Source organism: Musa acuminata, chromosome BXJ1-4, assembly GCF_036884655.1.
Source record: "Musa acuminata AAA Group cultivar baxijiao chromosome BXJ1-4, Cavendish_Baxijiao_AAA, whole genome shotgun sequence".
In the NCBI taxonomy this organism is placed as follows: Eukaryota; Viridiplantae; Streptophyta; class Magnoliopsida; order Zingiberales; family Musaceae; genus Musa; species Musa acuminata.
Window position 1 is genome coordinate 38,531,234 of NC_088330.1, and position 15,622 is coordinate 38,546,855.

The 15,622-nt window shown below is 39.4% G+C and overlaps 2 protein-coding genes across 14 annotated transcripts; one reads left to right on the forward strand and one right to left on the reverse strand.

The window, feature by feature from the left end:
- Nucleotides 1–1,563: 1,563 nt before the first annotated feature.
- LOC135665537 (exocyst complex component EXO70E2-like) lies at nucleotides 1,564–6,399 on the reverse strand. Of its 2 annotated transcripts, none has more exons than XM_065177216.1 (2): nucleotides 5,995–6,399; nucleotides 1,564–3,850 (listed from the first exon to the last, which is right to left on the reverse strand). In XM_065177216.1, exon 2 carries the CDS (start codon nucleotides 3,723–3,725, stop codon nucleotides 1,836–1,838), a length of 1,890 nt encoding a protein of 629 aa, XP_065033288.1. In that variant the 5' UTR covers nucleotides 3,726–3,850; nucleotides 5,995–6,399; the 3' UTR covers nucleotides 1,564–1,835. The 2 variants fall into 2 exon arrangements, with proteins under 2 accessions (XP_065033288.1, XP_065033289.1); XM_065177217.1 differs by having other exon boundaries at nucleotides 1,564–3,871.
- A 2,384-nt stretch (nucleotides 6,400–8,783) lies between these two features.
- Nucleotides 8,784–15,423, forward strand: LOC135665563 (LRR receptor-like serine/threonine-protein kinase RPK2). 12 transcript variants are annotated; one of them, XM_065177249.1, is made up of 6 exons: nucleotides 8,784–12,346; nucleotides 13,108–13,193; nucleotides 14,327–14,458; nucleotides 14,957–15,047; nucleotides 15,155–15,239; nucleotides 15,302–15,423. In XM_065177249.1, the coding sequence occupies exon 1, from the start codon at nucleotides 8,976–8,978 to the stop codon at nucleotides 12,327–12,329; it is 3,354 nt and encodes a 1,117-aa protein (XP_065033321.1). In that variant the 5' UTR covers nucleotides 8,784–8,975; the 3' UTR covers nucleotides 12,330–12,346; nucleotides 13,108–13,193; nucleotides 14,327–14,458; nucleotides 14,957–15,047; nucleotides 15,155–15,239; nucleotides 15,302–15,423. The 12 variants fall into 12 exon arrangements, with proteins under 12 accessions (XP_065033321.1, XP_065033292.1, XP_065033303.1 ...); XM_065177220.1 differs by having other exon boundaries at nucleotides 14,957–15,239; XM_065177231.1 differs by having other exon boundaries at nucleotides 15,155–15,423.
- Nucleotides 15,424–15,622: the final 199 nt, after the last annotated feature.

Below are 15,622 nucleotides of genomic sequence, written 5' to 3' on the forward strand. Positions count from 1 at the left end.
GTTTTCAATAGGTTTAATTTCTCTGTGTCGAGGATTCATTCATAGTCACTTCAAATTCAAGCATTCAGCTAGTAAGTTCTTGATGAAGATGCCAAGCACTCAAGGAATCAGCTGATGACGCCGTCATCTCCAATTTTAACACTCAAACCATTCAGATTGTATTCTTTCATCTTGCTATATCTGCAAGTTGATGCTAGCCAAAATGTAAAAATGCAGTAGATTGCTTGGATGACACCTTGCTTAATGTGTCAGTAATATCAAAGTATGCTTTTAGTATTGCATTTAAACTTCTGAACATGACTTCTCCAATTGGATGTTCTTCTTCTTGAGCTCTCATGTTGGCTGAAGGCCTTGTGGTTGCCTAATACCGCAACATGTGGTTGATACATGTGGAGATACTGATATATAAAGTTGCCAAATGAGACGCTACTGGAGCATCTCTTGTGGATGAATGAGCATGCAAGTGCTGCAGCTCTTGTAGATTCTACTCAAAGATGAGGTCATTTCACTTATGCAAAGTGATTAGCTGTAAGAACTAGATTTAAGAAATTAACATGCAGCACAGAAATGTACTCTTGATTTTGTTTTCCCTTCACAAATCTCTGAAATATCAGCATTTCCTTGTTGGTTTCCAGGAGATAATGGCTTCAATATCTTCATTTGACGTGATAATGTGATAACAAAATGAAACTTGTGATTCCTATCTCTCGTAGTCAATCAGAGTTCAGATTGAGAACTGGATCATACACTCTTGAGACTGGTGGAAGTATCACAAGTCAATCAAGAAGATCTCACATGCAGATTGTGTTTGATCTTGGTTATAACTGTATCCGTGGAAATCATCATTCTCAGTGTCATCCTAAAAAATCATAAATGTTCAGAATCCTCTCAAAGTTCTCAGTCCAGATTTGATTCTTAGACAATTGTTGCTAATATACACCATCATGTTAGTGTTGGTATAAGGATGTAATAACAACGGTAATATACAAAAACTGGTAACAAATGTCTGTTCTAATAAACCTAAACCCTACAGACATTGTGACATCTTCCTTCCTAATTCCCTATTATGAAAGCACTCTTGGAGATCATTAGGTCCTGCTAAGTTATATAAGCATAATCTTCCTCGAGCAAACTAGTCTGATGGACAGTGGAAAAATAGTCAAATCAAGCAGATGATGTAAAAGCACAATGTATCCTATGTTTGCAAATGCCTTGCACCTACCTTTTAAGCAGCAAGGATGTAGATAATAGTATCAACCAAATCCATCTCACAGAAAACTGGTGTGGGAGGAACAGGAAATGAAAGAAGATGCTGTAGGAACCTTTATGATGTTTGATGAAACGAGAAGGCAATCTGGTAGAAGATTAGAATAGGATGTCAGTAACTAATAAAACATTGAATGATTTGCCCAAACTCTGAACTATAGTTGGATCTCCAAAACCAGGCATTAGTAATGAGATATCATTACAAACTAACGGCAGGTTAACACAATGTGTTGATGATAGATACACCTGTCGCTTCTACATGAACGACTCGAAAGACTGATTGAATAAACAAAAGAATTGCTGCATAATGATTCTGTGTCAGTGATGTATAACTTGAGAATTTATCTCTATAAAAGTAATTGATCTTGTAAAGTTATGAACCAACATATATTTACATCTAAAAGGAGAAAAGAATCAGGAAGATCCAAATTCCTAAGAATGTGATAATCTATACCGTAAGAATCAGCAATGAACACTGGAGCACCAGAGGCATTTTTGTATACAAGTACTTTGTCAACAATCTAGAAGACTGAACAGAAAGTGGCGGCAATTGTGAAACTGTCCGGATATCACCTTCTTCGTTGACTCTGCAAAGATTTTGGGGACCCTTCAAAAAGATCTAGCAAGTATTCCTCTAAGTCATCTGGGGAGTATTTGATGTACCTTTCTCGATGTCTCTCACCATCCAGATGGCTAGCATACCTACCTTCAAATATTCGGTACGCTTGTATCAACTGGGCAGATACGGAAATCCTCAGATCTTCTCGGAGTCCATCATTAGGAACAAACCATGCTGTCTGAGCCTTATAAACCTCTTCAAATGCATGGTTGAAGCCTCTGAACCTGTCCTTAAGAACTGTCAAGGAAGGAATGCTACAACCTGGCTTGTGAAGCCCCTCTGCCCTCAGGAAAGAGAGAACAGAAGTCCATGAGGCTCTCTCGTATTTCTGTTCATGCACATGGAACTTCCTGATGTGCACACGAATCCATTCATCACCAAAGAAGCTTCTGAGGTTAGAAAGTTTAACTTTGTCAACCATGTAACAGATGTTGTTCATCATAAAAATATTTCGCAGAGAAACATCATTGTAAAGTTGTGATTTATGATCAAGATTTGTTTCCAAAATTGTGGTCAGTGACTTCAGATGCCAAGACAGAGGGGACTGATCCAAAGAAGTCTTTCTACCACCATCTTCTGTAGATGAAGATTGGTCGGCACCTTGTTGGTCCTCAAGAATCAGACCAAGGGTCTCACTGTAAGCGGAAAGTGCTTTGATGTAGTTCATGACATACTTTGTAAGATGATGGACTCCGCCTCCTGCAAATGCGGTGGATGATCTATTTGATTGAATATTATTTTTGAACTCCTCTATGGTCCCACTCACAGATTCCTTCAACCTCAGTAAAACTTCATCGCATTCAGTTAGCACGCAAGATCCATAGTCTTCTGGGAAGAAATGCTCCATGCGCACAAGAAGATCATTCAAAACCTCATAGGTATTAAGTATCTGAAATAGCCTTTCTGGCTTCGGAGGTGCAATGGCTATGGCCATAGCAATGCCGAGAAGTTGAAGAATCGAACTCTTTGAGATCTCGACAAAGCAAGATTCCCTTGCTGATCTTGGAAGCTTCCCAAAGACAAGATTACAGAGGTGTCTTTCCCTGGCAAGAAAGTCCTGAATGAATGCACACATTGCTTGTTTCCATTTATTTATCATGTGATTCAATTGCTTCCACTCCATTTTGAACACTTCGCTGATGCTGAATTTGTCTATTTGGAGAACTGAGAGGTACTCCTCAAGTGCTTCCTTTCTGACTGCTACATAGGCCTGACAACATTCCTTGTCATAATTGGATAGGAACATTAAATTTGCAATGGAGATGATATTAGAAACTAGACCATGCTGGATTGAACTGGTAACATCATTCTCCGACTCTCTGATGGTATCACCATGAGATATGCCCCCAACAGATTCGTCGTCAAAAGAGCTGCTTGAGAAATTGTCCACACTGTCATCTTCTGCAGAATGAAATGATGTGATGTCAGGCTCCACAGGTTGGCAACATTGTCTGAGAAGCTCAACCAACTCATCCTCAAGCATTTCCATAGCCATCTGAAGAATGCTTTTAGCAAACTTCAGGAGTTCATAATGTTTTTCATCTTTGTTGCTCGAATACAGTAGTCCGAGTACTTCACCAAGTTCCCGAACTTCAGTCACATCCTGTAAGCATATCATCGACTTATCAGCATCCCATCTGAGGATCTTCTTCTCCAATTCCTTCAACTGCTCTTCAATGTCACAGATTCCTACTTCTTCTGCAATTGTCAAGTTCGAGTACTGGATACCAAGATCTGCAATCATTTCTGCCATCTCATCAGTAAGGTTTACAGTCTCTTCCTGCATCACAACATGCCTTCCTTCCACCTGAGCAGCTCCAACAGACACACACCCTGCCATAGAATGATTTTGATACGATCCCACTACTTCACCACAATAACATGAACACGCAGGGTTACAACAACACAAAAGCCCACCCTTGGGTAACCGGGTGGGTAACCCCCCAAACTTCTCTTCACGCTTCTCTGTATCAGTGATGCACAAAACTAAGGTATTATTTGCACAAATCAACAAGAAAGAATGGCACAACAAACAGAAAATGAGAAAATTGCCCAAATGATCTACCAATAGGGGAAAAAGGTAGAAGAACCGGCACAAGAATTAATGTCCTTAACAGATAACTTGGGCAGTGGTCAAAACCATTTATACACAAAAATGGAGGGCAACAATATCTTGCTAGTCAAAGGTGCCCTGCAAGCTAATCACGTGAGTGATGACACGTGTGACATGGTATGCGCTCTTTTTGTTTATTATTATTATGGTATTTTCTCACTTTATATTATTTGTTGTATATATATATATTGTGATGTCCATGAATATGTGCAATGAGAATCGAATCGTGATGAGATCACGATAATGAGACCGATTCACCTTTAAACGCAGGTCCTAAATAATCCCAATCATATATTACTTGAGATGGACATCGAGATAACCGGACAGACTGGTGAACTATATATCCGTCCATATGATGGAGGCGGTTGATTTCATAGCTGCTCGTGTGGGACACTAGGGATATAGTACATGTGCTTATAAGAGAATGAGTTCATTTATTGATCCGCTCACGGAATGTTAGATGATTGATGATGTCTCATTATCAGACAACGATTCTGTCGTCATAGTGGTGTATCTAGTCCTAAGACTTGAGACACCAAGGATATTCTGTATGAGTACTCCATTCTTTGATATCAGATTTACAAGTTTGAAAGTTCCAGATCTAGCATAGCCGATCATCAGGAGTGACAACCAACCTTACGAGGGCTATTGAGTGTCGATAGAGGATCATCCACTCTCGGTGTCATGAGAGGAATATCTCATATATTCTTGCTTAGACAAATCCTTGGCCAGGGTCATTCAGATTGAGAGTGAAAGAGTTCTCCGGGAGAATCCGATTAAAGCGATACTCGAGTAAAAATTGTATGCGCCTAGCAACACCATGCCCGATATACGGTCTTTGGGACATTAGATGGATGAGAAACTATATATACATAGTAACTGAAGACAGAAAGGTTTGGGGACTACGGCGTTGTGGCCCAGGGATTACGACGTAGTAGCCTAGTACGTCCGCAGTCGATGAGTCGAGTGAATTGTTATAGAGATAATAATTCACTGAGCCAGAAAGAGTTCTAACATGTATGACTCATAGCTAACTTGATGTTGGGCCTAGAGGGTCACACACATATGATAGGTGTTGCGGTGAGTAGAAATTTGAATATGAGATATCTGCTAGAGCCCCTATCTTATTGGATATCCAATAAGCCCATGAATTATTGGAACCTATGGATGAGATCTAATAAAAGTCAATGAGAGATTATTGGGTAGAGATCCACTAATCTAAGAATCTTAGATATTTGGATAAAGATTCAGTACCTAATATGACATGATCCATTAGGAGGAAACCAAAGGGTCAGAGGCTAGACCTTTTTGACTGTCACCTCCTATTCTCCTCTCCCTTTCTCCTCCTCAACCAACAATCCTTATTTGAGGTGTGTGGAGATTTAGGCAACGATTCGAGGAACATCTTCGTAGCCCCTATCGTGTGGATCACCGCTAGAGAGGATGATAGTTGATCTCTTTCATCCTCTCCCATATATCTATAGGATTTCATAAAGATACGATCTCTTTAGGTAAAACATATCTCTCGTATATGCACGGTTTTCGATTTTACGGTTTTACGTATCAATCTTCGTACAACGATAAAATTTTTTAGTGAAAATCTGGGATTTTTCTTTTTGTTCTTCTATTGTGCATGTGATGTCAGATCGTAGAGTTCCCTGCATATCTAACAGTATATAAAGCGCAAAAGAACAAGTCAAAAGCAGGCAAGTCAGATGACTAGGAAGTTCTCGAGCAATCAACTAAAGACAGTATCCAATCCTAACTGCAACAGACTGTATGCTAGGAAGGAAATCCTAGTAGCTAAAATGGACAGATGAATAACGGTTCAATGAGCTTAGATCCCCATTCTTTATTGTTCTCTTTGAAGTTCGATCAAATATATGGAAGACTCGGATAAAAGCCACAAAACTAGTCATGGAATTGAAGATTAGCAAAACAAAAGGAACAAACAAGAGACGAAATCAAACTGCAGATTTCCCACTCAAAATCTCACCTTTGGAATTTCAAAGCGAGAAAACCCCGTTCCTGTCTCTCCTCCTTCCTTCCTGAAGCGGAGATCAGCTCTGACAAGCAGCACCACCAAAACGGCAAGTCAATCCAACAAGAAGACCGGAAGAGGAAGACACTCGACTTAAAGATCTTGACTAGATGAGGAGGATAGGTCGACGAACGGGATTGGAAGGGGGGGTGGGGGGAGGGGTCCAAAAATCCAAGGACTCAAAGACAGAACTTTGTGTCCGAGAAATCTGATGGAGATCTCAGAGAGGATTTGAGGCAAATGAAGAAGGTGAACCGAAGTTTCCCAAAGTTCCAAGCGGCTGCGTCTCTCGTCTCTTCTTTCCCTTCTCTTCCCTTAGCCTCTAATTTTTTCTTCGGCGTGCGCTGCTATCACGACCCGTCACGACCTCTGGAACGAAGCGGCGAAAGAGGACAAAAGAAAAAGATCATCACTTGGCCTACTGTAGCTCAGACGTGACCCTATGCTCTACTTATTTCTTGACTGGAGAGTGCAATGGGACCCATATCTCTTGGTGACGAAATGAAAGGTCGGTGTTCAATGAGCGACGCAGTTGGAGATGAAAGAACGGGGCAAAAAGGAAGACGAACGCCAAAATCCGACCGTCGGATCGACGGGTCAAAACGCGCTTTCGGTGCCATTAGCGCGCGGAGAGCCGTTGGATGCTTGATGGGCGTTGATGAGCGCGACATGGTTGGATCGTAACGTCCGGTTTGGGGGTTTGGTGGTGGTCGCGATGCCCGCGGGAACGTTGACTTAGACCTTGACTTGTCTCTTGGTCAAAAGGAATATCTCCCACATACCCATTTCTCCATTACCCTCTGGATTACCTGCCATGTAATTGGAGACAGCTACGGTCCCACCGATTGCGAAGAAAAGGATTGCCGTATCACCGTACAGTTCTTTGTCCAGTTTAGAACATCTCCCTATTGAAACTTCCGTGTTATAGCATAGCATTAGAACAAAAGCAATGTATGATATAAAATCATTCAAGAAATATGTTCTGCGTTTAATATCAAAACATTCAAGAAGAATTTAGCAGCATAACTCTTATTATCTAATTTGTTGCTTTTTCTTTCTTACGTCAGCACCTGATCATGCTGTTGTCACTGTTTGATAGGCTGACATCAGGAGTGAAACATTCATGCTAATAACCCTTTGTGCTTCACTCTCACTCTCTCTCTCTCTCTCTTTCTCTCTGAGGGCGCATCAAAGGAGAGATTTGGATCATTTAAGTTGAGGAACATGTGTAGAGAAATCTAACAACTAGACTAACCAACCCTATCATTTTCGATATAATACATTCTTTATAAGTTAATTTTAATTTTATACTAAAATTAATAAAAAAAAATATACTTATTAAATCGATCATATTCTTATAAATCAATATTAATCTTATAAAATATACTGATGATAGCTCAACATCGTGACTAATTTTTTGACTCTAAGTAACTCATATCATGACCCAAGTCTAATAGGTTAATTAATTCATCAATTTCGTTTGACTTAAATCACCGATAAAAATATTTATGTTAATATTAATAGTAATATACTTATTAGACTCATCATATCCTTATAAGTCAATCTTAATCTTATACATTTTTCATGTAAAATTAATTATAAAATTAGAATATAAAAATCAAATCTTTTGAGGTAGGGTAACCGATTGATCAATTATTCTATAACATCAAAAGGAGAGTGGTCTTCTGAGTATTTAGAGATAATTTACTGTGATATCTAAGGAGAATTTTATATTAAAAAAATTAATTAATTAAATTATTGTATATTTTTAAAAATGAAGAGCAATGTTATATTTTTTATATAATTCATTGGATATAGAAGAGCAATGTTAACATTTCTTAAAAAAAAGGAAAAAGAAAAAAAAAAAACGGTGGGACATAGTGGGCACTATTAAAGAGAAAATAATGGTGTTGATATTGACACTGTAAAGGAGTTCTTGCAAGACCAAACTAGATATTTATTGCTAGATCAAGATCATCTGTATACAATTCGATCAAGATTTATGTTTATGAGATGTGATGTAATTCTATACCGATTGTTAATCGCATAAAATATAATCCTCCTATATCTTTTTCATCCGTGATAAACATAATTCTTGAAGATGGAGAACAAAAATATTATAGGTTCATTTAAAAATTAAAATTGACCCATGATATAAATATTTGTAAGAAAATACTTATATTAAAAACCCTTCCTTTTAACATTTATATTTATGTTATGATATCTACACAAACAAGAGATTAGTGAAATCTCACCGTCCATCGTGCTTGATTAATCCTAGTGAAAAATAATTGATTAGGTAATACAAGAAATAAATTTGGAATAGAGGGTGATCCAATAGATATATGTTTATGAAGTCCTCAGACACATTGGATATAACTAGAAACACCATATTAAATAGATAATATATGTTTTGACATATATATATATATATATATATATATATATTTGTGGCGAAAGAATAATCATTAGCTTATTGTACTACACAGTATAATTCCTGATGTCAATTAACTAATTATTAACAAAACTATTGCTGAAAGTTATCCTGAAAATTCAATTTCATAATTTTTTGATAAATAATATGCATCGGATGAATGATTATTATTATTATTTTGGTTGGATATTATTATTGGGTCCCGCTTACCACTCAGACGCCAACACGGGTTTCCACCGCTCATATTTCACCACGTCACGTGATCAAGCGGGTCGCATCCGATCGATATAGTGGAAGACGCAGCTTCTTATCCTATTCAAAAATCGAAGCGAGAGAGAGAGAGAGTAAAAATCTCGCCTTGTTCTTCGTCAAGCCCTCGTCCTCGTCCTCCTTTTGCCACTCCTTTTTCCATGTAAGATTAGCGCTGGGGTTCTGTGCGACCTCGACGGCCTACTTATCCGCTCTCTAAGGTTTCCGACGTGTTGCCGGCCGGCCAGCGCCGATGAACCTCCGCCGGAGAATCCACGCCGGAACCCTCGCCGCTTCCTTCGTCTTCCTGCTCTTGGCCGTGATCTACTTCCGCGGCTGCGGCGCCGAGCTGGACGCCCGTGGGGCGGAGAGATCCGCGCTTCTTCAGTTCAAGCGCTCCGTCTCGGCCGACCCCGCCGAGCTACTCCGTGGCTGGAATAGCTCCGTGGACCACTGCTTCTGGCCCGGCGTCGCGTGCGACGGCCGGTACCGGGTCGTGTCCGTCAACATCTCCGCGAAAGGCGGATCCTTTCCGCTCCCCTGCGCTCGATTTGGCCCGTATCGGCGGAGCTGCGGTGACCCTGGTCGGAGGCTAGCTGGAAGGCTGAGCGCCGCTGTCGGGAGCCTCTCCGAGCTCAGGGTGCTCTCTTTGCCGTTCCATGGCTTTGATGGCGAGATCCCGGTCGGGATCTGGGGGTTGGAGAATCTGCAAGTGCTTGATCTCGAAGGTAACTCGATTTCGGGTAGCCTGCCCTCGCGTCTCCCTCGCTGGTTGCGTGTGCTAAATCTGGCTTCCAATTCGATCGAAGGTGAGATCCGGCCCTCGCTCTCGAGATGTATCGACTTAGAAACCCTAGACCTCTCTGGCAACCAGATCAATGGAACGATTCCGAAATTTCTTGGTGGCTTATGTAAACTTAGAGAGCTGTATCTCTCTTTTAATCGGCTTGGTGGGTCGATTCCTGATGAGATTGGATACGGGTGCCGGAGTCTCCAGATACTTGACTTGGCTGGAAATCTATTGGTCGGTAGCATTCCGTCCAATTTAGGCAGCTGCACTGAGCTGCAAGTTCTGTTGCTGTTTTCCAACCTTTTGGATGGATATATTCCTTCTGATCTTGGGCGATTGAACAAGCTGCAAGTTATGGATGTGTCAAGGAACAGTCTGAGCGGAACCGTACCTGCGGAGCTAGGGAACTGCTTAGAATTATCCGTCATTGTTCTTCTGAATCTATATGAACCGGTGCTGCAGGAAGCAGCTTCTAATTCTGTTGATATGGATGAATTCAATTATTTCCAAGGTAGACTTGCTGAAAACATCACTGCTCTGCCGAAGCTTAGGGTGCTTTGGGCCCCAAGGGCAATGTTTGAAGGCGAGATTCCTGGAAATTGGGGTACTTGTGAGAGCTTAGAAATGCTTAATTTGGGCCAGAATCTTTTCACAGGGCAGATACCTAAAGTGTTCGGCCAGTGCAAAAATCTTAGGTTTCTTAATCTGAGCTCAAACAGCTTGACGGGTTGGCTTGACAAGGAGCTTCCTGTGCCTTGTATGGACGTCTTTGATATCAGTGGGAATCGATTGTCTGCCTCGATCCCAAGGTTTACTTACAAAGAATGCCCTTCATCTCAGTTCCCGTTAGATGACGTGTCCTTAGCTTACACTTCATTCTTTGCTTATAAGAGTCGCACAGGAGTTGACTTCCCTATTCTTGAAACCGATGGTGAATTTCTTATATATCATAATTTTGGAAAGAATGATTTTAAAGGTACTCTGCCTTTTTTACCATTGGCCTCTCATAGGTATGGTAACCAGACTGTTTATGCATTTATAGCTAATGGGAACCATCTCTTTGGATCACTGAATGCTTTAATTTTAGAGAAGTGCAACAAAGTGAACCGTCTGATCATGGACTTAAGCAGCAACATGGTACATGGGGTGGTGTCATCAGAAGTAGGTGCAGTGTGCAGTTCTCTTGTTGTTCTGGATGTATCTAATAATCAGATTTCAGGAACAATCCCAGCAAGTTTTGGGTTATTGTGGAAGCTTGTTAATCTGGATTTGAGTAGGAATTGGCTGCAGGGCAAGATACCTGACAGTATTAAGCAGTTAAAAAGCTTGACTTATCTCTCATTAGCGAGTAACAATTTAAGTGGTCACATTCCTTTTGGCATGGATCAGTTGCAATCTCTCAAGGTTCTGGATCTCTCATCAAATTCCCTCACTGGTTATATTCCTAGTGATCTCGTGAAGATGACTAATCTCACTGCTCTTTTACTCAACGACAACAAGCTCTCTGGGAGTATTCCTTCTGCTCTTGCTAATAAGACATCACTCATTAAGTTCAACATTTCAGTCAACAATTTGTCTGGACCATTGCCTTTGAATGCCAGTACACTGAGATGTGACAGTGTCTTTGGGAACCCTTTACTCCAGCCCTGTCATACATACTCTCTCTCTGTTCCATCATCTGATCTGCAAGGGAGTAGCCAGAGCCCGCAAGCATATACTGACTCACCACCAGGTAGCACTCCAAATGATAGCGGCAATAGTGGCTTTAGTTCTATTGAAATTGCTTCAATTGCTTCAGCAGCAGCCATAGTGTCAGTCCTCCTATCTTTGATAGTCCTTTATATTTACACAAGGAAGTGTGCACCTAGGTCCTCTGTTAGGTCGTCTGGAAGAAAAGAAGTGGCCATTTTTGTTGATATTGGGGTTCCACTGACTTATGAGAGTGTTGCACGAGCCACCGGGGGTTTTAATGCGAGCAACTGCATTGGAAGTGGAGGCTTTGGGGCCACATACAAGGCTGAGATTTCACCAGGTGTGCTGGTGGCTATAAAGAGACTTGCAGTAGGAAGGTTCCAAGGTGTTCAACAGTTCCATGCAGAGATCAAGACACTTGGAAGATGGCGGCATCCTAATCTCGTGACTTTAATAGGTTACCATGTTAGTGACTCTGAGATGTTTCTGATATATAATTATCTTCCAGGAGGTAATTTGGAGAGATTTATACAAGAAAGGTCGAGAAGACCTGTGGATTGGAGGATGCTTCACAAGATTGCTCTAGACATTGCATGTGCACTTGCTTATCTGCATGAACAATGTGTTCCCCGTATCCTCCACCGGGATGTTAAGCCTAGCAATATATTATTGGACAATGAATTCAATGCCTATCTCTCTGATTTTGGATTGGCTAGGCTTCTAGGGAATTCTGAGACCCATGCAACCACTGGTGTGGCTGGGACATTTGGTTATGTCGCTCCTGAGTATGCCATGACATGTCGTGTTTCTGATAAAGCAGATGTATATAGCTACGGTGTGGTGCTTTTGGAATTAATTTCAGACAAGAAAGCACTGGATCCATCCTTCTCTCCATATGGGAATGGTTTCAACATTGTTACTTGGGCATGCATGCTGCTGCAAAAAGGCCGGGCTCGTGAATTTTTCACTGATGGGCTGTGGGATGTGGCTCCACATGATGATTTAGTGGAGACTTTACACTTGGGTGTCAAGTGTACTGTTGATTCGCTTTCTATTAGGCCCACAATGAAGCAAGTTGTTAAACTGTTGAAGGAACTCCAACCTCCACATTTTGGGCTTGGTTGACATGTTCACGTCGAGAGGTATCAAGCTACATATTCTTCATCTTTTTTCTTTTTTTTTTTCATTTTACCTGCTTTATCTGTACCATAAAATATCCTTTTCAGTTGCTAATATTCATCTGTGCTGTGCTCTGCTGTTACATTTGCCATTACTAGGAAATGGAGCAGCCAGGTGTTGCATAGAATAAACTTGAAAAAGTTCCTGCCCCCAAACTTTATGTGCTTAGAGATAGTATACTTTTAAGTGAAAGAGTGTTTTTCCCTCTTTTATATAGCTCTTCTTTTGAAAGCGCAGGAATAATATGTACATGATAATAGACTTTGTTAGAATAAAAAATGAAGAAAATATTTTTAGATCTTCTAGTAATCAAGCTAGATGATTACAACTCGTGCTTCTTCTATAAAATTTGAAGAACTGGTACATTCTGCATTAAACATCTTATAGGCAGAGTTTGAAGTTGAAAACGATGAAGAATTTTGCATAAAATAAAACGATCACCTTTTGAGATGTGTTTGAGATTGATTTTGTTGATCACTTGCTCTGACTTACTAAAAATTGTAGTCCTTTATGTTTCTGTTTTTTGATTCATGCAGGCTTTTTTTTTTCAGTTTAATGTGCTCCTTTAAGATTAGCCTATATTTTTATTTGCACCCTCTACGTCAAAGCCAAATCCTGCATAAAATGGGAGGTCTTGCCTCATATGTTGCCTGGATTTTTTTTTTCACCATTTCTACTTGTTTGCTAGCCGATTGTAAAAGAGTTGTCTAAAATTTGATAACAGGTGATGTGATACATTACTCATGAACCCTCCCAGTGCAGAAATAATGGAACTATTTTAAGGGTGCAACTCCTTGGAGTTTTGTCCAAGTATGTTTCTTTTTCTTTTCTCTATTTACCAGACAAAAAGCTATATCAGTCAGTTTTTCAATTATTTTTATAAAAATTGATGAAATGCTGTCGTCATCTCATTTAAAAGCACTATAAATAGATATAAAGATGGAGATATCTTTGCAAAAATGTTTGTTTTAATTAAATTTTGCCTTTTTATCTAATATATGTGCTGCCTATCTTACACACAAACCACAATTTTTTATCTTCAATTCTCTTTATCAGTTTATTGTCTCCTGTGCATATACCATTGCATAAGTTTCAGTTTATTGTTTTTCTGAATATTACTGTGGCATTTGACTATTGCTTTTGTAAATTGTTAGTTTCTATAAAATTTTATCACTTTCATTAACTATCTGATATAGTTAAAAGAAAATATGTCTTTTGATGCAAAAATTCTTTCCTCCCCTGGCATGACATTCATAAAATCAACAACCACTATTACTGTTCTTCATTTACAAAGATGAACATGCTATCTGAAATGGAAGTAACATGTTTAGGCTTTTTGGAAGCTAACTGCACATATATTCTGCAACTTTATCATAACCTGTACATGATATTTTGATCTTAAATCAAAGTTTTTTGGCAAGCGCTTATCCTTTTTCATTCTTTTCGATTTCTAACTTCTTAATTTTCCTGAAACTTGTAAATCATATTATGGAACATCTCTTGGAATGCATTACTAAGCACTTATCAGACCTGATCAGTTTATGTTTGATTGATTCAGGTTGTGACTCAATTCTATGCCTATGGACCATAGGGGTGCATCGTAATGAGTTTATTGGCAATCATTAGTCATTACATAGGTTATGATCTTCAATATCAGCTAGTACTGCTAATGTGTGAATCAACATTGACAATTTTGATTTCAATAGTCTAATTGATACTTGAGCATGTTTAAAAAGGGAGAGAAAAAGATTCTTGCTAGTCGCTTATTACTTTCTAGTATGTCATTGTCATGGCTGAGGAGTCTGTTGGTCTAATTAAATATGAAGATGAGACAGTAAACAGAAACTTATATTTTCTATTCCCATATCATGTTAGAATTCTTAAGAACCTCATCACCGTAACTGTTGTATCTTAATAAGTTTTCTCATTGCACATAATTGAAGCTAAACAGGAGTGGATTAAGATGATTGGACTGAAATTGAGAAGAGAAATGGTGAAAGCCTGGTGCCCTAGAAGGTGGATGGAGATACTAAAACAGTCAGCTTTCGGCACAAGGTAGAATGAGATTTGTTTAGGTAATTCCTGCAGTGGATGTTTTATAAATGCATCCTTGCAAAGTTTCATTTTTGTTTGTTATTCTTGCAAGTTTACAGTATGTGTATACCCTATAAATCTTGTTTATGGATGCATTTAGCCTTGTTACCTTGCAAGCCTATAAATCTTGTTTATTTTTCCTGCAACTGTGCATTTACCTCCCATCCAACATCCTGGAATTAACTATAGTACTGTTGGAGGTCATTCATTAATAAACAAACAAGCCATATTGCTAGTTTCTCTTTCCATTCTTGATAGCATTAGATGGGTGTCCACATAGTTAATAGTTACTATTAAACAGAGAGATGTTTAATGTGGTTTGCAAGTAAAGAGCAATGGTGCAGGAACTACTATCCGATATGCAACTTTGCAATGGGCAAATTGGTGGTTGTTTCTCTTAGCAAATCTCAAGACATAAATTTGTCAATTAGACTGAATAATTTAGAAAATAGATTCAGACCAGTTTGTTCTTCCTGCAGATGTAGATTATCAAAGGGAGGAAAGCACGGTTACGATAATACGTTACATCTTGCATTCTTGGTTCTCCTGATATGATGTTTTGATCTCCTGGTACCAACGTTGAATGGGGAACTTCTCCAGCACCATGTTCCTTTTCAGTGAATCCAGTTAGAATTGGAAGTCTTGGCTTATTACGGAATTCTGGATTTACTGTGCAGATGGTTGTTCTTCATCAAGCCCTGATGATGCAGTGGTTGTTGATGGAAATATGGCTCACTGAAGACCGAAATCATCTTTATTCATGTAAGAAAACCTCATTGTGTTAAAGGTGTTAATTTTTCTTTATAACCATTTTGATCTGGCAGGAGCAGCAATCTGTAGATCTAAGTGGCACAGCTGGATCATACTACTACTGTCAACTTGTGTTACTTAAGATTCATAATTGACGGTATCTCCGTAAAACAGCTTCTACATAATTTGTGATTCACTTGCATGTTCCTCCACAAGATGTGGATCTCTTTTTTCTTCGTAGTTTAGGATAACTTGTGACCCAAATCTCACCTTTTCTTTTTTTTAGCAACAAAGTCCTATGAAATCACATACCATTTGTTATGGACATCTATTTGTCGTCCTCCTATTGAGATAATTTATGCTCTTGTTTCTTGGTTATGTCCTCCTTTGCAATG